Consider the following 20,314-nt stretch of genomic DNA (forward strand, 5'->3'; position numbering starts at 1 on the left):
GACAGCCCCGGGACGCCAGCGCAGGCCCCTCACCGCAGCCAGGTCGGTGAGGCTGGGGGGTCTGCAAAGCGGAGGGTGCTAACGACAAATACGCCATGGCACAAGCTCAGCGCTTCGCCTTCTCGTTTCCAGTAGCACTGTCCACCCCAGCAAATAGCGGCTTCACCCTTCACTTCACTGGGGAGCGTGGTGCTGACTGATCCTAAAGCCAGTCACCGCTGTCACCGACTTCTCTCTGCTTCACAAAACAGACTGTAACTTTTAATTACTCAAATTTTATGCTAGGAATACCCAATGAATCAAAGCCATGATCTTTTAAAATGACATTTGCCTTGCCTTTTCCCTACGTTTATAGTTTCCTTGTTCCTTCAAAAATCAGTCTAGTCACAAGCTACATCCTCCTGCTGCCTATATGATGTTGTATGGCCTTTTTTTCCAAATATTTTGGTACTTCCAGCACTAAGAAGATCCCCACATTCATGAGGAAATGAAGACTTGAATTCTGTGGATCCAAATCACCCTTCAACCCTGTGTTTTGGCACAGCTCGCAGACCAAATATAGGCCCAACCCTTCTACCTAGCCTGCTATGGGGTGCTGGGACACTCTGCTAGTTTTGGCTAAAAAGCTATCAGCTTGCACCTAAATTCTCCTCCAACTGCAGATGTCTCATTATTTATAAACATACAGAGCTACTGGGCAAGTTAAGCTGCAAGTTCAATTATAGTTAGAGCACTGGAAGCTTCTAGATGGATATTTGTCTTATTCTTAAATAGAAATAACAATTAAATATGAATAGTTGTAATTCTGCTATAAAATTTCAAAAGTACATAGGTCCATGCCACGTACACACTGCTAAACAGCTTGCATTCTCTGTCACTCATCCCAGAAGATGTTCATTTACTTACGAGGTAGAATCTGTGACATAGTCCCCTGAGCTTCCCTTAGATTCTTCAATTCCAATTTCTCTCTGTCACTTGGGGGGAAAAATAAGTTGTAAGCATTTTTAAAAGAAGAAAAGAATTTCTATCATTTGGACAGAGTTTAATCACTTCACTAACCACAAGTACCAAAGTATTTCTTTGTATTTGTACTCCTTCTGATATAAGGAAAACCATTCAGTCCTCTGCAGTAAATTTGGGTCAGTGGCTTCTGGTTGCTGACCCACAGGAATCCATGCACTTCTTTTAAGAAAACCATAAATGAAGGTTAAGAAAAGTTAAGCAGTAAGAAGGACCCACACCTCTATTGGAGTGTGTTTCTGACAAGAGATGGTTGGGAATCACTGACCTGGACAACTGTGGATTTTGGAAGTAAACTTCTTAGGAGCTGCTGGGACCCTCTTTGTCTGTGTGTCCTCATGACTGTCATACCAGTTGTTGGTAACACCTGAGATTTTGGAGAAAGCTCAAAGATACTATGAAACAACCTAATAACCTATTAACCTACATCCCAGATGAAGCTAGAAAGGCATGTCTAGAGGTCTGCTAAGAGGTGTAATTCTATTCACACATTAACCATAATTAGATAAATAACTTGGTATTTGTGATAATAATCATCACTGAAATAGTTAATGTTTACTTGAAATTGGTGTCATTATGTTTTACAGCTCTCACTTCTACAGGAGGAAAGGGGGTAATTCATACATTCAGGTATGATAAACTCTGTTATCACACCTCTGATTGTGCTTTGCACAGAGCAGCTCAAGTGTTGGAATCCTATACTCTCTAACCCAATATTATGGCACCAAGCAGCTGATACTGAATTCCTACACCCATGGGCTGTGGACGCTAGTAACAGGAAGAATTATTGGCTTTCTTACACACAGCTTGCCTACTTGTTCTGAATAATCCACTGGCTATTTCAAGTGCTACCTCCTCAAGTTTGTTTGCCTTTTTGGCCCACATATTGGGTCTGGCTGTGATGGTGCTAATTTTCCTCACAGCAGCCCTCATAGCCCTGTGCTTTGTATTGGTAGCTAGAAGGGTGGTGATAGCACACCAGCATGTTGGCTGCTGCTGAGTGGACCTCCCGCAGCATCTCTCCAGTGTCACACCACCACCACCCACCCACCCCCAAATAGGCAGGGGGTGGACAGGATCTTGGGAGGGGACACAGCCAGGACAGCTGACCCACGCTGACCAAAGGGGTATTCCATACCACATGACGTCTGCTCAGACATAAAAGCTAAGAGAAAGGAGGAGGAAGAGGGAGCACTTGTTATTTACAACATTTGTCTTCCAAAGCAACCACTACATGTGCTGAAACCCTGCTTCCCAGAAAGTGGCCAGACATTGCCTGCTGATGGGAAGTAGAGTATAACATCTTTTGTTTTCCTTTGCTTCCACACATGGCCTTTGCTTTTGCTTTATTAAACTGCCTTTATCTTGACCCAGGAGGGTCTTTTCCCATCCCTGTCCTGCTGAGGAGGGGAGCAATAGAGCAGCATGGTGGTGGGCACTTGCTGTCCGGCCAAGGTCAACCCATCACAGCCTAGCATACACACAGTTTTGTACCAGTAAAATTACCAGTAAAATTACTTGTCACTCAATGTGTTTTGTAATAAATACTGATAACTGTACAATTCATACAGTGATACACATCTGTAAATGTAGAGATGTTTTGTACTGGAGTTGCATAGGAGCATAGTTTAGCCTAAAGCCTGGAGTTGTGCAACTGGCTTTGCCCTAGCCCCCTCACACTGCGGCTCCTATTTACAGCGTTCTGTTTACCTCGGTTGCCTCTTTCAGGATTCTATCGGAGTCTTACATCCTTTTCTAGAAGTCTCACACATAATTTCTGTTCTCCAAAGAACAATAATAAAAATGGGAGTGTCGTCTAAAACTCCTGGATTCTTGAACTCTCATTTAGTGCTTAACTATATGGCACAGAGTTTAGGTCAAGCTGACCCTCTAGAGTTGCCAGGAAAGATGAATGAAGGGACTCCTAATCAGTCAGCTCTGATCCTGACTCAGAGTCAGCTCTGAGAGAGACAAAACAAAGAATATCCTATCTTCATGATGCAAGCCATGTATACTTCAATACCTTGTTTATGTTAAACTGGTTAGTTAACTTGTGGTCTTCAGCCTTGCCCTAGAAGAGAACTATCCTCATTATAACACTAAAAATCACAAGCCCTAAGAGAAACACCCAGGCCCACTGAAAGACCTTTCCTCAGAGAGCATGTGTAGTAGTAAGGGAAGTCGGGTAATGGATATGCAAATGTATAGCAAATAATCTACATGGACCTGCCCTCTGGGTAGGGAAAGTGCGATAAGATTTTGTATATAAAGTTTGTAACTTGTACTGCAGTATACCAGCTCTGTTTGCTAGCGTCCAGACTTGCACAACTCTGTAACAAAACAGCATCTCATCTCGGTGTGCAAGATCGGTTCATTGCACATCAGGAACGGTCTCGCATTTTACAGACAACAGGAGAACACCACCACAAAGAGCTGTTAGGGAGCTGACAGGGGTAAACTGGGATTAAAATGTGGGATTTCTTTAGTCTACAAAACTGTGTTGAAAGAAGTTCAAGTTTTTCCCTAGGAAAATTTCTGTGTATAAAACAAAAATAAACATTAAAAAACCTACTTGGCATAGTAAGTGAAAAAAACAAAAAGCAGTATCTTTCTATGCTTGTATTTGTGCTGAGAAACTCTCCTTTGTTACACACTACCAATCCCTCCTGAGAAAAATTTAAAATTATCTTCTAATAAATGGGCTTCCAACATCTCTTCTACCTCTGTTCATGTCCTTACAGGAGACTGATGCAGCCTCTGACAAATGTTCATGTCACAAGGGGACTCCTTATGTAGTACAAAACTGTTAAAAGTGTTCTTGATCTGCTGTCCTAACAAATTCCTCCTAATGTAAATAGTGTTTCTCTGTTGTGGGTAGGGTCTATGGCATTATGGCTGTATATTCTTGACAAGCAGAGAGTTGACAGCACTATTTACACAGGGAGTTTAGGATTATGGAATATTATTAGTGCTCTTGCATATATATGTAAATATAAGCATCTGTAAAGGAACTACTCTTGGAGGTCTCTTGCACAAATAGTAGTTACAGAGCTAAAATAACTACATGTGTTCTAAGTATCAGCATTCTTTTCAACACAGTAATTCACCAGTAAATTCAAATCTTAAGTCATCACTGACAAGTCATCACTCTCAATTTGCTAATGACCAAATATGTATCACCATCCTTTTAGAAAGGATCATTTTAATTGGTCTTTGGTTTATCTCATTATTGTTGTTATCTTTGTTTCCAGTTAAGTCATGATCAAAAGCAGTTCATCAACACCTTCATCAGGTGGGTCTTGTGAAACCTTGTATCTTCCTGAAAGTCTGTCTGTGTGGAACTTGAGAGAATGGGACTTCTGAGCCTCATACCGTTTTAAATCCATTGACTTTTTTTGCATATGACTGTTTTCATTCAAACATTGCTCTCATTTACACAATGCCTGCATGGTGAATGTGTTGCACGTATTTTTTGCTTATTTTGTTTGCTATGGCACCTAAACGTGATTAGTATTTTCTAGACCATGTCCTTTCTTCTGAAAGCCCCAAGTACAGCTGGAGAAGGGTTACTTTAACCATGGATTTGCTTTCTAAATCATTTGACTTCTGTAGCTCATGTAAAGATTACTTTTTGCATAGCTACAAGTATTTCCAAACCAGGCTGCGTTGCCTAAGGCTGCACCCAACCTACGCTGCTTTACTTGGTGCTTAAAAAAATTAACCCTACTGTGCAACTGACACTCTCTTTTGCATAGTTATAATGGACCTGAAGTAAAGCAAGTATTATCTTCCCCAAACACTCTCTTTGCAATTAAACATTATCATTCCAGTCTGAGAAATATGTTGTTGTTTTTTTTTTTAAATTCGGAAAACAAAACATTTTACACTTCAAAAGGGTAAACTACCAAATTCAACAGCCTGTCTGCCAGCAGGTATCTTCCAGACTCACTGCAGCAATGCACAGCCATTTCGCAGCCAGAGCCCACCTAGTGCACAGACCTTCACACCTGCAGCTGCAGTCTGATTGCTTCTTCCGTCAATTCCATGTCCTTTCGACACCTTTCCAGTTTGCCTTCTCTGTCTTGTTTTCCCTCCCTCATCCCACATAAGTCTTCAACAGCACTAGCTGGCTCAGATACACACACACACACACACCCAGTAGAAGACTGTACAGATGCCTGCTACACCAATGAAACTGGGTGTTGAGGCTTTTGTTCTGCATGTTGTATTTTTATAACCAGGAAAACTCTGCGGCATCCTATAGCCACAATATGGGATTGGTCACACGGGAGACCTGCTCTACTTGATCTGCAGTGATCTAACCTCTTTTTTCCCCCGCTGAAAGCTTAAATCTCCCTAATTCTCATCAATATTTTTTGTGTGTGTTATGCAACCCTTGACCACAGCTTAAGAGCCTAAAACTTAATCACATTTTCACCCCAAAAGGCTGCACAACACCAGACTTTCGGTAGCACTTTTACTGGTCCTATATTGAAACAATTCACATCACCCTCTTCCCCCAAATCACTACTCTAGCTGCTAAAGTTATAAAAAAAAAACCAACCCAAACAACTGAGCAACTTGCTTGCATTTTGGTCCTTCCTTCCACAACACGTGGTCCCTAATGACAGAGTGCCCCTAACACACCTACCATCTCCCCCTTGCAGGGTGAGGCAGTAAACGCCTACTTCCTACAGGTCTAAAGAGACGCCATCCCTTCCAAGGCCTCAGAAGCCCTCTGCCCGCTCCCTGTTGGCCAGGGGCTTGCCCCAACCCTAAGGTGGAGGAGCTGAGGACACACTTGGGGACATTTGCCCTCCTCATGGACCAACTCTCCTGTCCCACTCACACCAGGTGGCACTGTTGGTTTGCACTGTACGCATGCATTCTTCCACCTTGCCCAGCACTAAGGCTGATGATGCCTGCTGGACTTAAAAGCCGTGATTTCCAACCTTCTTCAGTTTCTGAGTCCCTAGGCTTCTCCTACTTGAAGAGCGGGCCTGTTCAGATATTTAACATGGGGAGACTGCTTTGTAGAACTTGTTTTTCTGCCTCATTCCTGGCAGTCACCAGAGGAGTACACCCAGGGCTGTAGATCACACATTTAAACCACTGGTGAAGTCAGCACCTAGTAAAAGCATAACCTTTGGACAAGCACAAATAGAGATTCAGATCTTTTAAGACTACAGTAAAACACATGGCAGAACAGAGGGTTCTTTTCCTTTTTAAAATGTTAAATACCCTGAATTAAATTACATAAAACAATTTCCACTTGCAACTCTGATCAATACTTAATACATAATCCTCCCTCTTTTACTGTGCCCCGCTATTACTGCTGTTACCTCCCCCATACTGTTGCCTTCTGATGATGCATATTCTCATGAACTTGCTTAAATTTGCTTAGGAGGGGAGTTTGAACTTGACCTGTTTCTCCTGTGCACAATATTCTTCTCTGACTCTGCCTTCATCATCCCATTTTAAATTTCTAGCAACTGAAGGGAGAGATTGTTTGCTTATGAAGGAACACTCAAAGAGCTGTTCAAAGCTAAACTGAAAAGCAACTTACAATGGAGTTAGTTATCCCTCAAAATAGTTACATTTTCTTGACACTTACACCACTCAAATGATCCCTAAACATGAAAAAGTATTAACTAGCTAAGAGTTCCCTGTTGCCTTTCCCTCACTGGCACCCACTTGGCTTTAAGTGCCTCGCCCAATCTTAAATTAGATCAGTTGAATTTGGAAGGTCAACACACCAAATTACTAGATGATTATAAGATCTCTATTGCTACAAGGACTCTCCTTTGAAGAAACACAACACTCCCTGAAATAAGGATCAAATCAACAGCAAATATGATTGAAGTGAGATGGAAGTAATAGTTGTTGTTCTGTTGAATACAAAGATGGAGCCTGAGAAAGAAACAGTGAAGAGTGGTGAATGTACCACTTTACCATGTATCCAGAATGGACACATACACTGCTATCACAGTTGCCTTACAAAAAAATCACGGTTACTGTGCAAAAGCAAAACTAGTGACTTTCAAGCGAAAAAGCAATGAAACACAGGAAAAGATTATGTCATTCCATCACTTTTCCATTTTAAAATATAACATCTTGAACAGAAACAGTGTTATTTTTCTGCTGACAACTGGGAGCTGAAGAAGGAGATTCATTCCCTCTCGCTGGCTGCCAGTTTCTTTTCCAGTTTCATTTCCATGAAAAGTGCATCTCCAACACATAAAACCACAGTAAAATCTTTAAAATAGGACATAAGTGTCAGATTCCTAGAAATAATCACATGATTTCAGCAACCTCTACCACGCCACAGTACAAGACGGGTAATTGCTTCATAGTTAAAAACTAACATTCATTCTACAAGAATAACAAGAAAAAAGGATAATATATCAGCAGGGAGGAAGATCCCACAAGTAAACCTTTTTGAGGAAAGATGGTAGTGAAAGACCCAGCATCTGTGCCCAAAATCTGACAGAAGGGGCAAGACGCACCCACTCAGAGGTTATGTATTTCTCCTGTCAGTATTGCCCCTCATACCCAGCCAGAGCAGACATAGTGGTCCTGGCTACTCCCAAACCCTACTTACAGTAAGGTTCTCCATGTACAGCAATGCTCAGCAATTACTGGAAAAGCCTGGACTTACGTCATTCTCCCAAAACAGTTGTGCTAGGCTGAGGGAGTACCATGAAATTCTGAGCCCTTGTGTACTTGCTAATCCCCAAATCCCAAACCATAGTTGCTTTCCTCTAGCAAGAGACCTTCATCGGGCCCCAAGTCAGCCAGGGACAGAGCTAAAAAAGAAAATTGGAGCTCCTTAGGAGCAGAAGAGGCTCCTTATATACATATTCTGAAAGCACAATCTTACACTATTTAAAACAATCTATTTATAAACTCTTCATGGATCTTTTAAATATGAGAGGCACTTCAAAAATTAGCTTGACTTAATTTCAGCAACAGACATTGCTTACCACATGACTGATGATGCAACGTTAGAAGATCAAACTAATGACCATCAGCAAGTGCCTAGTTAACCATCAATTTACCATTAGTTCTACTAGCAGGAGAAAGCATTTTTTTGAGACTACCCAGTGCCTAGAAGCCCGCTGCAGACACAGCAGAAGAATTAGGCATTAGAAGGGCAAGCGATGCAAACCCCTTTTCCCGGCTCGTATTAGGAAGGAAAAGGTTTGACCTATCATAGTGCTATTGTATATAGCAAAGAACACGTGGAGGTTTAAAATTATTTTCTACTAGTAGCTCTACGGTAGCCTCAAAACTCCCGTGATGTGCAGCACTATGAGCCAGTCCTGTTCTTCTCCCCATGTGCATCCCTGCAGGGTGGCGTACAAATAAAGCATCGCTATCATTTAAAACACATTTGCTGTTTATTAGTGCAATACCAGGTCCAGCTTTGGGAAAAGAATTCCTCTTGCCTTATCCACCTTCAACACCTGCTGTCGTGGCAAATGGAAGCCTCTCAGGTACACGCCCAGCAGCAGCTAAAGGAGGGCTATAAAGGCTACGGGCTTGTGCACCGGCCCTGGCTCCCAGCCATACGTCACCGCATGTTACAGGCTTTACTCGCCGTTAGCACCAAGGCCACGGGCGACCGCTCGCCCCGCCGGTGCAGCCCGGGCAACAGAGCTGGCCGACTGCGCGCACAGCCCCGCTCGCCCTGCGCGGGGGCGAGCAAACGGCGCCGCTTCCCCAGCGCGGCTCCACAGGTCCCGCTGCGCACCGGCGGCGAGGCTCCGGGGCTGGGGGGCGGCAGCCCGGCCCCCGGCACGGCGACGACCACCCGGCCCTGCGGCCCGGCTGGGGGGCGGGGGGCTGCTCCCGCAGCGTCCCGGGCTGGCCCTTACCGATGCGCGGCACGTAGCGTTTTGCAGGAAGTTTCCACGCTCGCTCCCCGGTTTAATCCGTGCGGAGCGGGGCTGGAGGGGAGCGCGGCTGAACGGCGATGGAAGGGGGCGGGCGGGGAGGAGGCGGGGGCGGCGGCAGCAGCGGCCGTGTTTAATTTTTTAATTAGGGCGGCTCGAGCATCTCCCGGCGGGGTGGCAGCGCCGGGCGGCGAGGGGAGCTCGGGCGAGCCGCCCCCGTTCCCGGGGCCCGGAGCCGCGCAACGCCCCGCGCTCCGCCACCATGGGCAGCGCGGCCGCGCAGGAGAAGGGTGCGTAGCGCGGCGCGGGCGGCGGGGGCGGGGGGCGGCGCTGCCCTTGCGGCACCGCCCGGCCCGGCCCGCACCTCCCTGCGGGCCAGGGGCAGCGGGGGGGGGGGGGGGGGGGGGTGGGGTGGGGGGCGGCGGCCGGGGGCTGCGGGGGCTGCGGGCGCGGAGCTGCGCCGCAGGGGCCGCGGCAGGCGGAGGCGGTGCGTGCGGCCCCGCAGCAACAATTGCGCTGCAGGTGCTGCCTCTCGCAGCCCCATCCCCGGGGAAGCGGGCACCGTGCCCCGCGCTCGCAAGTTAAGGGTGATGCTAGCGAGCGGCTTGTGTTCCTGCCTCCCTATATAGATTACACAAATAACAGACCGCATATACGAATTCACAGCACGGGAGCTCTTGTCCAGTGGAGACTCCAGGCTTGTGTATTTCCTAAAAATAAAATCTCATTTCTGCAATTCATTGCTTATCTGAATTGTGGAAGTGGCACTGCCCGGCTGCTGCTGCTTTGCAGGGGAATGCCAGTTATGTCAGAAAGTGTCACCTGCACCCTGAGTTACGGCACTGCAAAACCACTGCCTGTTGTGGTGGGCTCTGCTCCCCTGGCAGAACAGTCAGCCGTGGCTGCCTTGGCTGGGCAGCCATGCCCTGGCCTTCCTACCTTACACCTCTCTGGATGCTGGCTTAGAAACCTTGCTCTGACGGACAGTTTTCTCCCCAGCAGTTTAGAGAATACAGGCATGCAATGTGCACACCACCGTGACAGGTTGGCTGTGTGGTCACAGAGCTGTTTCTGCAGCATTTCTGACCATGTGTTGTTAACTCACATAGCTCAGACCCTTCTGAGAATTCCAAATTCATGCTGATTTCTATTTCATTAGGTCTTCTCCATTGCTAATCCTTTCACCCTACCACCTCCTAAGCCAAATTCCTGTAATACCATTACTGGAATACAGTTCGGTTTCCTTGAGCAGATAGTTAAGTGCAAATAAGTTGCTTCTGAAAGTCCCAGAGGATGCCTGTTTGTGTCCCTAACCACACCAACACCTTTTCAAGTCAGGTTTGCTGTCACTCAAATGCAAGCCCTGGACGGAAGCTATTTGAAGTACCTTCAGAATGACCAGATCCATGAACCAGCAGCTGGGCTGCAGACATCCAAGGGGAGAACAGATGGCAACTGATCTGGTCCATTTTGTTACACGCTACCGTTTATGAAGTGAGTTTTCAGGCACCTGAGGCTTAATCGTGCCAAGAGGATGAATGCTCCTAGCTTGAGCAGACATTAAAGGTACTAATTTCCGGTACTGAGCCATTACAATGAATTAATAAATAAATAAATTTATAAGGAGTTCTGTGAGGGAAGGACTGAACCCCAAAATTCAAGGAAGATTATTGAGCAAGTTTTTATTTAACACTTAACTGGCTACTTTCTTCTCAGTATCTCTGAAAACATGAGGGTGAAGGCTAGGTCTCAAAAAAGTGATGCCCAAACCACTGAAGAGCTGAGAACTTTGGTCCACACCAAACACTGGCAGAGCTGGGCTGGTGATGCTGCTAGAAAAAAAATTCAACGTCTTTCTTCCAGCTGCCTCACAATACTTAGTGCCCATGGTGCTCCTCCACCCTCCATAGGTGCAGGCAGCGCCCTTAGCTCATACAGGGGTTTACATGCTAAGCCATTTTCCACATTCCTGTTTTCTCTAGGACTCTGATAGTTTCTTCTGGCCTCACAAGAGCCTCCAATGGCCTTTTATTTCACAGCAGGATGTTAAGGAGCCTTTTTTTATGCCAGTGTTTTTATATAGGCAGTGAATCAAAGGATGAGTAAAGTCCTGACCTATAAAAAAAGTCAAGATAGATCAGTCTGAGGCCAGCCCTTACAAAATGACTCTGCAGATTCTAACTGATATAATGCCTGTCACCATCATACTGCCCTAAAGGTTATCTTCAAGGATTTTTGGATCCAGGCCATGTTAGTTAGTATTCAGAGTCTTCTGACTCACAACTTGATACATACACTGCAGCAAATGAAAGGGTATCTGACTAACTGGGAGAGAACATCTAACCTGTATGCGGCACAAAAATGTGAAAACAACCAAAAGGCGCTCAAGGTCAGTCTTGGTACAACAGTTTTGGGGATACATAATTAGAGCAAAATGTTCTGTGAACTTTAAGGCTTCAATTACAATTTCTGAAATTCAGGACAAGGAAGAGAACACAAAGCTAGATATTAGAGTTTCCCAGGACCAATTCCCACCCCAAGCAAAATGCCCACTGTTTTCTCATGCAGCTGTTTCAGCCAAACTCTTGCCATATAAGACTAAGATATCCATTTCTTACCACTCCATGTTTCAGCATCCGTCAAGCTTTGCACAGAGATCTGTCCCATAACGTCTCCCGACAAGCATATAATGTACAAATGAACCCCACTAATTCCAGTGTGTAACCTGCAAAATCAGTAAGATTGGAAGTCATTCTTGGAACGTGACTATGGTGAAGAAATGTCACCTATGGGCTCAGCTCAAATGCAGGGTTCTCCATGGGCAGTCTTATCCCTAAGATTTCTCTCCATGTCTTTCAAGATAGCAATTGGTTTTTTTGGGTCTGGCTTTCCCAGGTAGGGTCTACATGTAATTTTCCCATATAAGCGTTTCATTTGATTTTTATAACCCAGTCTCCTAGGACTTTCGGAAGGTAATTTTTTTCTTTGACTGGCTCTTGTTCAAATCAACTGATTTGTGATGTAAATTTGTGATATTGAACTTTCTGTGATTTTTTTTCCTACGGAAGGTCAAACAATAGAAAAATTGGAAGTATGCCCAATGAAAATCCGTACAGCAGGTGGGCTTTACCTATGATATATTTTCAGAAAATAAATACTTATTGTTGTTGACATTACTTCTAATTCCCATAGGCTATATCTGGATCTTTTCTCCAGCTTAACAGGAATTAAAACAGCATGACCCAAAGAGCAGAGTATCATTCAAAACAAGGAAGGATCTTATACACAGCTCTATAGAATAAACAGAATCTTGGTTCTTATAATCTGACAAATCTGTAAAGACTGTCATAGGAAACCATATTATTTCATACCTACTATATAGAGGGTTACTACAAAAAGAAAAAGACTTGTGCCTTGCCCTTTTAATCTTTGTTTTAAAATTTTCATTCTTTGGGATAATATTCAAAAATCCCAAAAATTCTGAAGTGAGAAAGGAGACACCAAATAAAATAAAAGTTCTGTCCATTTCTGTCTTCTGAGGAATACCAACTCTTATTTTTACTTCTGTTTTTATTAATTGTAGGCTGACTCAGGATACGGCTACTTTCAGCCATGACTGCAGTACAGAGTAGAGGAACTGGCTCTCCCTCTACACTGGCTAGCAGCGCAGGTACCTGAAGCAGTGTAGCCATGGCAGCACAGAGCTCTGAGTGGCCTAATTACTCTGCCAAGAAATAAATGGATACTGGGAATTCCCTGGGGGGAAAGATGGTTGAATTGTTAACGAAAAGAGTTTTCCCCTGAGGCGCAGATAGTTAAATAGGTGCTAACAACAGCCAGAAACCCTCTGGCTCCAACCTTTGAATGAAAATGCCTTTGTCCTTTGGCACTTCTGATGTCCCAGTCTTTCCAATTCTCCTGCTGTCTATAGAGACAGAAGAAAAATGTGATTTCAATATCTGATGGAAAACCTAAAATAAAGCAAAACGATTCCCACCCCTAACTAAAAGCTATGCATAAGGTCTCCTTAAAAATAAAAGTCACTCCTGGCTAGAAACACACAGAGCTCTACTGGTGGCAATGGTGGGGTGGAGATGCTCAAGCATCCTGCCTCCATAGGACACACACTGGGGTCAGTTCCCTGAGCTCCACGAGGAGCATGTTCAGACCTGGTGTTTACTATGCCTGTAAAAATGGCAGAATATCTATGTATTCAATGGGGAAGACCAAGAGAAGGCGGCAACGAGAGCAAGATTTAGGAGAAGGGAATTTACTGCTGTTATTTCTTCTCCCACCAATCTTTCCTCATAGAGAAGAGTGGATATGTAAAGAGGAAGGCGAAGGGGCAATTTTACCAATATGCTCGCTTTCTTACAAGCTCAAAATGCACACAGCATTTTTCTGAAAATGGAGCCCAAGATTTCACTAAAATTGCACACACAGTGTTTTATTTTATAAGTTGGATGGATTTATTTATAAGCTAAATTACACGAGCAAAATCCACATTATTTGGCTGAAATTCCCTTCAAGGTCAATGCAAATTTAACAGGTTTAAGGACTGAGGTGTAAAGCTGTTTGGTGAGTATTGCCAAATCAGAATCTGTAGGGCTGTGCCCAGTCTGACAAAACACTCTTTGCAACAGCTATGTGCTGAAATTGCCGTGTTTTGAGGAGACAGGGAGCCAGAATATCCTGAGCTTGCTGTCTCATAACAGAGGCCATAAGTGGATGGTATATAGAGGCTAAAAGTTGTAATTTTATCACATTAATTTAAATGGGGAAAAACAACAGGACACTACTAAAATCCAAGCTGGATTTCATTTCCAAATGTTCATACGCTACAGCTCAGAGATACACATCCCATTGAGACCTAACCAAACTGATTCTGCTTTTCTATGCAGGCAAAGAAGCAATAGAGGTGAAAATCCCGCAGAGTCACCAGGATGTGATGCCCAATGATGAGCAGTAATTACTGCAGCAACACTTCAGCCAGCATGAGTGTCAATGAAATGTCTGCCTTTCCTCTGACTTTAGAGCAAAAAACTGGCTTTGCTTTTGTGGGGATTTTGTGTGTTTTCTTGGGACTTCTAATTATCAGATGCTTCAAAATCTTGCTAGACCCCTACAGTAGTATGCCCTCTTCTACGTGGGAAGATGAAGTTGAGGGGTTGGATAAAGGAACATTTGAATATGCTCTTGCATGAAAACTCACAGAATATCCTGCCTTAAATTTGATGTTGATTTCATTTTGGAAACCAACTGTTGTCACATTTGTTATACATACCTGCATTTTGGAGATATGTTGGTGGCATCCATTTTGTTAAATAAATATTTGTTGCAAACTCCAAAGGCACTTCATGTTGCTTACATTTGAGGAATAGTGGAATGGTAGATAAGAAAGGGTTAATAGCAAAGAAATACTGAAATAAACAACTCACTAGAAACTTATCATTGCAAAAACATATTTTAGGAATCAGGTGGTATCTGCCTCTTTAGAGGAGGATCTCATTTCTACTGTGTCTGGTGACAGGCTGGAGAGAAAAGGTGAAGAACAAAAGACGTGCTCATGAATGGTGAATGCGTAAGTGGTAACTTCCTCCCCTCCTCATCTGACACAAGTTTTTGAAGCACGGAGACTATGCTTGTATACTGAGAATACAAAAGTGGAAAGCAACAAATGGCTGTGTCTCAGAGGAGGTGCCTCCAAGAGGTGCATGTCCATGCTGCTGTGATGAGAGGAACCAATACTAAGGAACTAACAGGAAAACTAAAGATCACATCAATTGCTAACTCACCTCTCACCTTCCAAGAAAAGTAGGTGCTATACTACTAACTGTTTATAAGGAGAGTGTACGTTGCTTCTCTTGTGTGAAACTTGATGTGGTCCTCTGCAAACAGTGCATAGCTCATATGAGAGTATTTTTTTTGATAGGTCTCCCTTCTCCTCCTCTACAGCAACAGAAAGTGAAGCAGAATTAGTAGAAGGAAAACAAACATCATTAAGGAAATTTTTGATTCTACAGACATTCAACAATACAAAATATATTACCTGGTCAGAACTCCAGTCTGAAGCACCACCACAGTCCCAGTCCACCAGTGTCTCCCATATCATTAAAAATTTTAGGTGAAAGAGAAAAAGTGAATGTTAAGTAACCAATCTTACAGTCTAGCTGAATTGGCCAAGGCATGCCAATTTTTTACTCCAATTCATTATGGAAGATGATTCAGTTTAAATTGGAACTTAAACTGTCTGGTTAACAGCTTCCAGCAGTAACTGCACCAGCTTGGCAAGGCCAAAGCAGAGGCGGTCATGCTACATACCCATTTCTACCCTGCCCTCAAAAGGGACAGGGGTCCAGAGCCAACTGGAGATCTCTGTACTCTCCAGCCCCTTTCCGCAGCTGGCTCTTCTGTTTGTGCCCTGTGTATGATCTGGACTGTCAAACTGAAGAATTGGTCACGGGAATTCCTATCAAGGCAGAAGAACAGTGAAAGCAGAAACTCAAATCTGGGTATTCAAGGTCACCCTCATATACCCAGCTGTTTAGCAAGTGTGACAGTACTTGACAGAAATTCAATTCAGTTTTTAGGAAGGTTGGCATTAGAATTTTAAGCACTGTCACTTTTGCTAAACAGCTCTGTTTGCAACAAGGAGCAAAGACAAGGAGATCAGTTACAGCAGCTGGTTTCTTTTGCATGTATTCTGAAAAATTTTGCCCTATATAATAAGCTGAGGCAGCCAGTGGAACAGTAGCCCTCAAGTGCCATTTGGAACATGAAATACTTGATTGTACAGAGGAGGACATGAATCTCCTGTCTGAAGAATATAAGAGAGGAACAGCCAACACTAATCTACGCTGGTCCATTTGAGTTATAAAACATAAACAATTTTGTGAGTGTAAGAGCTTTTACACTGCTTCAGATTCTGCGTAAGAAAAAATGCCAGACCCTCAGAGATTCAGTATATTGCATTTATCCTAGTTAATTTAACCACAAAATCAAAGGTAGATATCAGTACACTGATTTGTGTCATCTGTTACTGCTGGACAGGATCATCCCCTGCAGAGACCTGACACTGCCATTCTTTTTATGTGCACCTAATCAGCACAGCTGAGCTCTGTGCTGTCAGGTTAGAGTGCTGAAGGTACTTCAGTTATCTAGGTTAAATATAGTTCCGTTATCTCTAAACTACAAGCAAACACAGCAAACAAACCCAAAGAACCTTGATACTGTCTTACTACTTTTGTTCTTGACCCAATCTATTGCTGGAAGCAATTGTCAAATTCCTTTATGATTACAAAGCTCCATCATTTCCTGCCCACCCTGCTCTGCACCCCCAAAAGACAAGGGAGTCAGCTTTCCCAGAAAGGATACACAGAATAGAATTTTTCAAAGGTTTTCCTTAAATATAGAGTAAAACTTTAAATGGGGTTAGGAGCAAATGGTTCAAAAATGACTGTTAGACAAGGGGACCCACCAATGATTGATCCCACTGAATCCACTGGAATCTTCTGCATAAAATGTGCTTAGCAGAAGCCTGCCCTCCTGTTACCTCTGTTAACCATATATGCAGAACTGAAAAATGGAGAGATCATGATCTGTGCACAGAATCAGGCATAGCTGGGAGGGAAACGGAGATAACAAAAGTATTTTCAGGCCCCCTTAGAAATTTTGCAATACCATAAACACAGTAGTTGTAATGGATAGGTACATTTGCTGGTTAATAGTTAACAAGCTAGAATGCCTCTCTAAATCACCATCTAGAAATGTTTTGAAAGAGAGGGATTGGATGGTCTATTCAGTATATTAAGCAGGAGAAAAAACTGGCCAATAAGGCAGAGTCTGCAATGCCTCAAAGAGAGGGACACACTACATGCACAAATACAAGAAGCAACTGTCTTCCTTCCCTAAAACCACAGGACTGAAGGTAAGTTAAATTTTCCTGAATAAGGTAAACTTGATTATTTATGCATAGTGCTAGAATACTAAACACAAAACTAATGGCAAATAGCAGTTGAGAGACGTCTGGAAATACACTGTGAAAATCAAAGTATTATTTTCAAGAACAGCAGAAAGGTAAGAGACTTTTCTTTTCCTAACAGATTAGTAATATTATGGAAAAAAAGACTGTGAAATTACAGAATCATTTTACTTGGTAGCAAAAGTCTCATTGTCATCAAAGAATCAGGACTTCCTTTAGTCATGGAGATGAAACAAATCTCATCTCGCTGACCTTAATGACAAAAGATTTGGTTTTGCTCCTTCATGCTTGAAGATTGAACACTTTAAACACTTCCTTACAACTTTAAAACGCTGAAGGAAGCACAATACTATCTATGGTCAGAAATGTGTAGTAGTAGTAATAACAATATCGACCAGCCAAACCCAGCAGAAGTAAAATAAACTAAATAAATGTAACACGTGGCTGTGAGGCTTACAAAACATTAAGCGAGAAAACCATGATAAATAGGGAAGGGTTATAAAGTGGTATCATAGCAGAGATGTGACAGCAGAATATTTTCTATAGCTGATGGAAGAAGTGAGAAAATACGCTTTAGCTATATCTCATAGTGAAGATGGAGGACATTTGATTATCAGCTCTTCAAATTATAATTTTGATATGTGATTTGAGGGAAAATTTACAATGCTAAGGTATAAATATTGATGTGGTACTTTACATTTCAGTGCCAAAGGGCCAAATGCATTTCACAAAATCACTGAGCAATATACATTGGAAAAAAAAATCTCTGGGGGTCATCTAGTCCAACCTCTTGTGAAAGCACAAAACTTTAAAAAAATGCCTCTAATGGGCTTATTTACCCAGATTTCTGTATATTCCTTTATATAGATATACTTTGCTTCTAAAACTTTCTGCTTTTACATACACTGGCAGAGTTTCAATGTCTAAATATGCTCTGTTTTAGTTAGTTTGAACAGACCTGCACTCCTACTGAATACAGGTCTATACAACCGCACTCCCTTATCTCCTCAGACACATGTCTCGAAGACATATGGATTGCCATCGCTTCAATAGCTCATTTCAGGGCCATCCAGGCCAACCTGTAAGTTGCTGCAGAGGTACCTAACCCACTAAAGGCCTTAAATATAAGTACCCTTTTTGCTCTTTGACTTTTTGTTTGCTTGTTTGTTTTTTTGAGGTGGTCTGTGTGGGAAAGTAAAGGTGGGAAGCAGATTGCTTGGCTATTGTATGTTCACCTCTCCGTGGGCTGCCACTCCGAGCGGCCTAGACAGGCTGGAGGAACAGGCCAACAGGAATCTCATGACATTCAACAAAGACAAATGCAAACTCTGTAGCTTGGACAGCCTAAACCCCTGCACAACACAGCCTGGGGCCTCCCTGGCAGAGTGCAAATCTCCTCGAAAGGATCTGGTGAGCAGCAGGCTAGAGAGGAGTCAGCACCATGCCCTGGGACCAGTGGAGGTGAACAGTGTCCTGGGCTGTGCTAACAGGATATAGCCAGCAGATCAGCCAAAATGACCATTCTATTCAGCACTATCAGACCGCACCTGGAACACAGTTTGTGTCCTGCACCCCGCACCTGCCCATGTCAGAAAGATGTGGATAAACTTTGGTGTGCCTGAGGGAGGGCCACCGAGGTGGGCATGGGTAGCAGCATCTGCCCTATACGGAAATGGGGCTTGTTTAACCAGAAGAAAAGGCATTAGGGGAGCCTAAGCAGCTCCCCTAATACTTACAGGGAGGTTACTGACAAGGTAGAGCTGATCTCTCTACTGGCATGCACAGCAGGACAGGGAGAGATGATGGTCACAGAACGACACACAGAAGGTTCCAACTAGATACACAGGAAAAAAACCTACTTTGAAGACAATTAAGTATTAGAATAGGCTGACAGTGAAGTCTGTCCTTGGAGGATGTCAAGCCCTGTCTGGTAAAAGCCCTATGTAACCTGACTTACATTCAATGTTCCCCCTGCTTTGAGTGAGAGGTTGGGCTAGATAAGTTCCCAAGGCCCCTTCCAACCCGTGTGATTCTATGACTTGCTACAATTTATTTCAAATCATCTTAAAGGGTGTTTTGAGTGTACAAATGTAAAATCGGGTGCAAAATTCTATGACTCTTCCAATGCCTAGGACTACTGTTAATATTTCCCAGTAATTGCTGCTTTACCATAGTCATTTATTTCCTCCATTATAATTTAGGAAACCCAATGCTATTCTTGGATCTGTTTCAGTTGCCTATTTATTCCTTCACATTACCTTAGTTTTACCTACATTAAAAATGAACGATTTGCTATATCTTAATTGCTTGCTCATAAATTGTTGCCATCCTGGAACTACTGAAAACTTAAAGCCTAGCTTTTTTAGTTAATTTTTAAAAATGTATTTGATTCAAGTTTTTCATGCAAATTTAATTCTAGACTATGAGAAAAATATAAGTGATATCATAATACTTAAGTGGAACAAACAGTAAATGAACTTCATGGGATCCTGTGTCACATCCCTTTTACTGACTACATTTTCACTGTCTTCAATTAAACATGGCATTATTAAAAGAAATACTATATTTGAAATCAATTTTAGGTACTTAGAATCTGATCCAAACCCCATTTTATATAGATGGTGTCGTGAATCCTGATGTAGGATCCTGCTGACTACATCAATTCGTTGCAAATTCTGATTTAGGATCCTGCCACATACAGCAATTTGTCGTAAATGGGTGATTTAGATAATTTAAAGAATCATCATCAAAGGCATTAGCAAAAATGGTTTTAATATGATGCTGTAAAAGTGCTACTTAACAAAGTTTGATGGCAAGGTTCAATCTATTACTGTACAGCACAATCACTTGAACAATGATTCAAAACTACCAAAGCACAAATCAAAGTTACCAAGGCAAAATCAAAGTTACCATACGACAAGGTTATGCATGATATTGGTTGCTTACCCAATGGCAAAAGGTCTCTCTGCCTGAGGAGCATCCCTGCGAGGTGTCCCAGCGCAGGGGAAGATCACTGCCACACAGCCAGGCTGCTTAGCCACGAGAGCTCAGAGAAGGCTTACTTAGGCTGTCATATTTATGGAATAAAGTGGTTGGCTTGTAGTCTAGTTACAGGCAGTGGAAAAGGTATGTGTGAGACTCCTTGTACCCACAACTTTCTTTGTTCCTTGATAAATGGGTCTTGGAAAAGCCAACCACTATTCATGTGTTAATCGCATGATCGGTGTTCCAAGCTCATATGCATCGATGCTCACTGTGTCACTCTGCTCCTTTGTGGGTTTTCAGAGAACAGATTGAAACTAAAGGACTTGGCCCACTTACAGCTTAGGCCTTTACCTCCTTTGGAGCTTGTACCGCACTACCACTAGTTTGGTTAAGGAGTTGAGTGCACCCATCACAGATGGACACATCCCCACAA

The 20,314-nt window shown here is 43.1% G+C and overlaps 2 protein-coding genes and 1 long non-coding RNA gene across 6 annotated transcripts in view; 2 read left to right on the forward strand and 1 right to left on the reverse strand.

Annotated features, from left to right (window-relative positions):
• Positions 1 to 847: 847 nt before the first annotated feature.
• On the reverse strand, positions 848 to 15,057 carry LOC129784860 (uncharacterized). 2 transcript variants are annotated; one of them, XR_008748022.1, is made up of 6 exons: positions 14,965 to 15,057; positions 14,200 to 14,864; positions 12,774 to 12,840; positions 11,534 to 11,640; positions 1,289 to 1,387; positions 848 to 974 (listed from the first exon to the last, which is right to left on the reverse strand). It is a non-coding gene; the product is annotated as an uncharacterized LOC129784860 (long non-coding RNA). The 2 variants fall into 2 exon arrangements; XR_008748023.1 differs by lacking the exons at positions 848 to 974; positions 1,289 to 1,387 and adding an exon at positions 9,361 to 11,030.
• Positions 8,717 to 14,264, forward strand: CTXN2 (cortexin 2). Its single transcript, XM_055809779.1, has 2 exons — positions 8,717 to 9,205; positions 13,817 to 14,264. The coding sequence occupies exon 2, from the start codon at positions 13,871 to 13,873 to the stop codon at positions 14,117 to 14,119; it is 249 nt and encodes an 82-aa protein (XP_055665754.1). The 5' UTR covers positions 8,717 to 9,205; positions 13,817 to 13,870; the 3' UTR covers positions 14,120 to 14,264.
• A 1,700-nt stretch (positions 15,058 to 16,757) lies between the features above and the next one.
• Positions 16,758 to 20,314, forward strand: part of SLC12A1 (solute carrier family 12 member 1) — a 52,260-nt gene continuing 48,703 nt past the window's right edge. For all 3 annotated transcript variants that reach the window (XM_055809741.1, XM_005241454.4, XM_027792567.2), the window contains exon 1: positions 16,758 to 16,842. The gene's annotated coding sequence lies outside the window, so the exon portion shown is untranslated. The remainder of the gene's footprint in view (positions 16,843 to 20,314) is intronic.

Source organism: Falco peregrinus, chromosome 1 (genome assembly GCF_023634155.1).
Source record: "Falco peregrinus isolate bFalPer1 chromosome 1, bFalPer1.pri, whole genome shotgun sequence".
In the NCBI taxonomy this organism is placed as follows: domain Eukaryota; kingdom Metazoa; phylum Chordata; class Aves; order Falconiformes; family Falconidae; genus Falco; species Falco peregrinus.

Coding starts and splice junctions, on each gene's coding strand:
- CTXN2 (XM_055809779.1), top strand. CDS start 13,871: ATGATGAGCAGTAATTACTGCAGCAACACTTCAGCCAGCATGAGTGTC.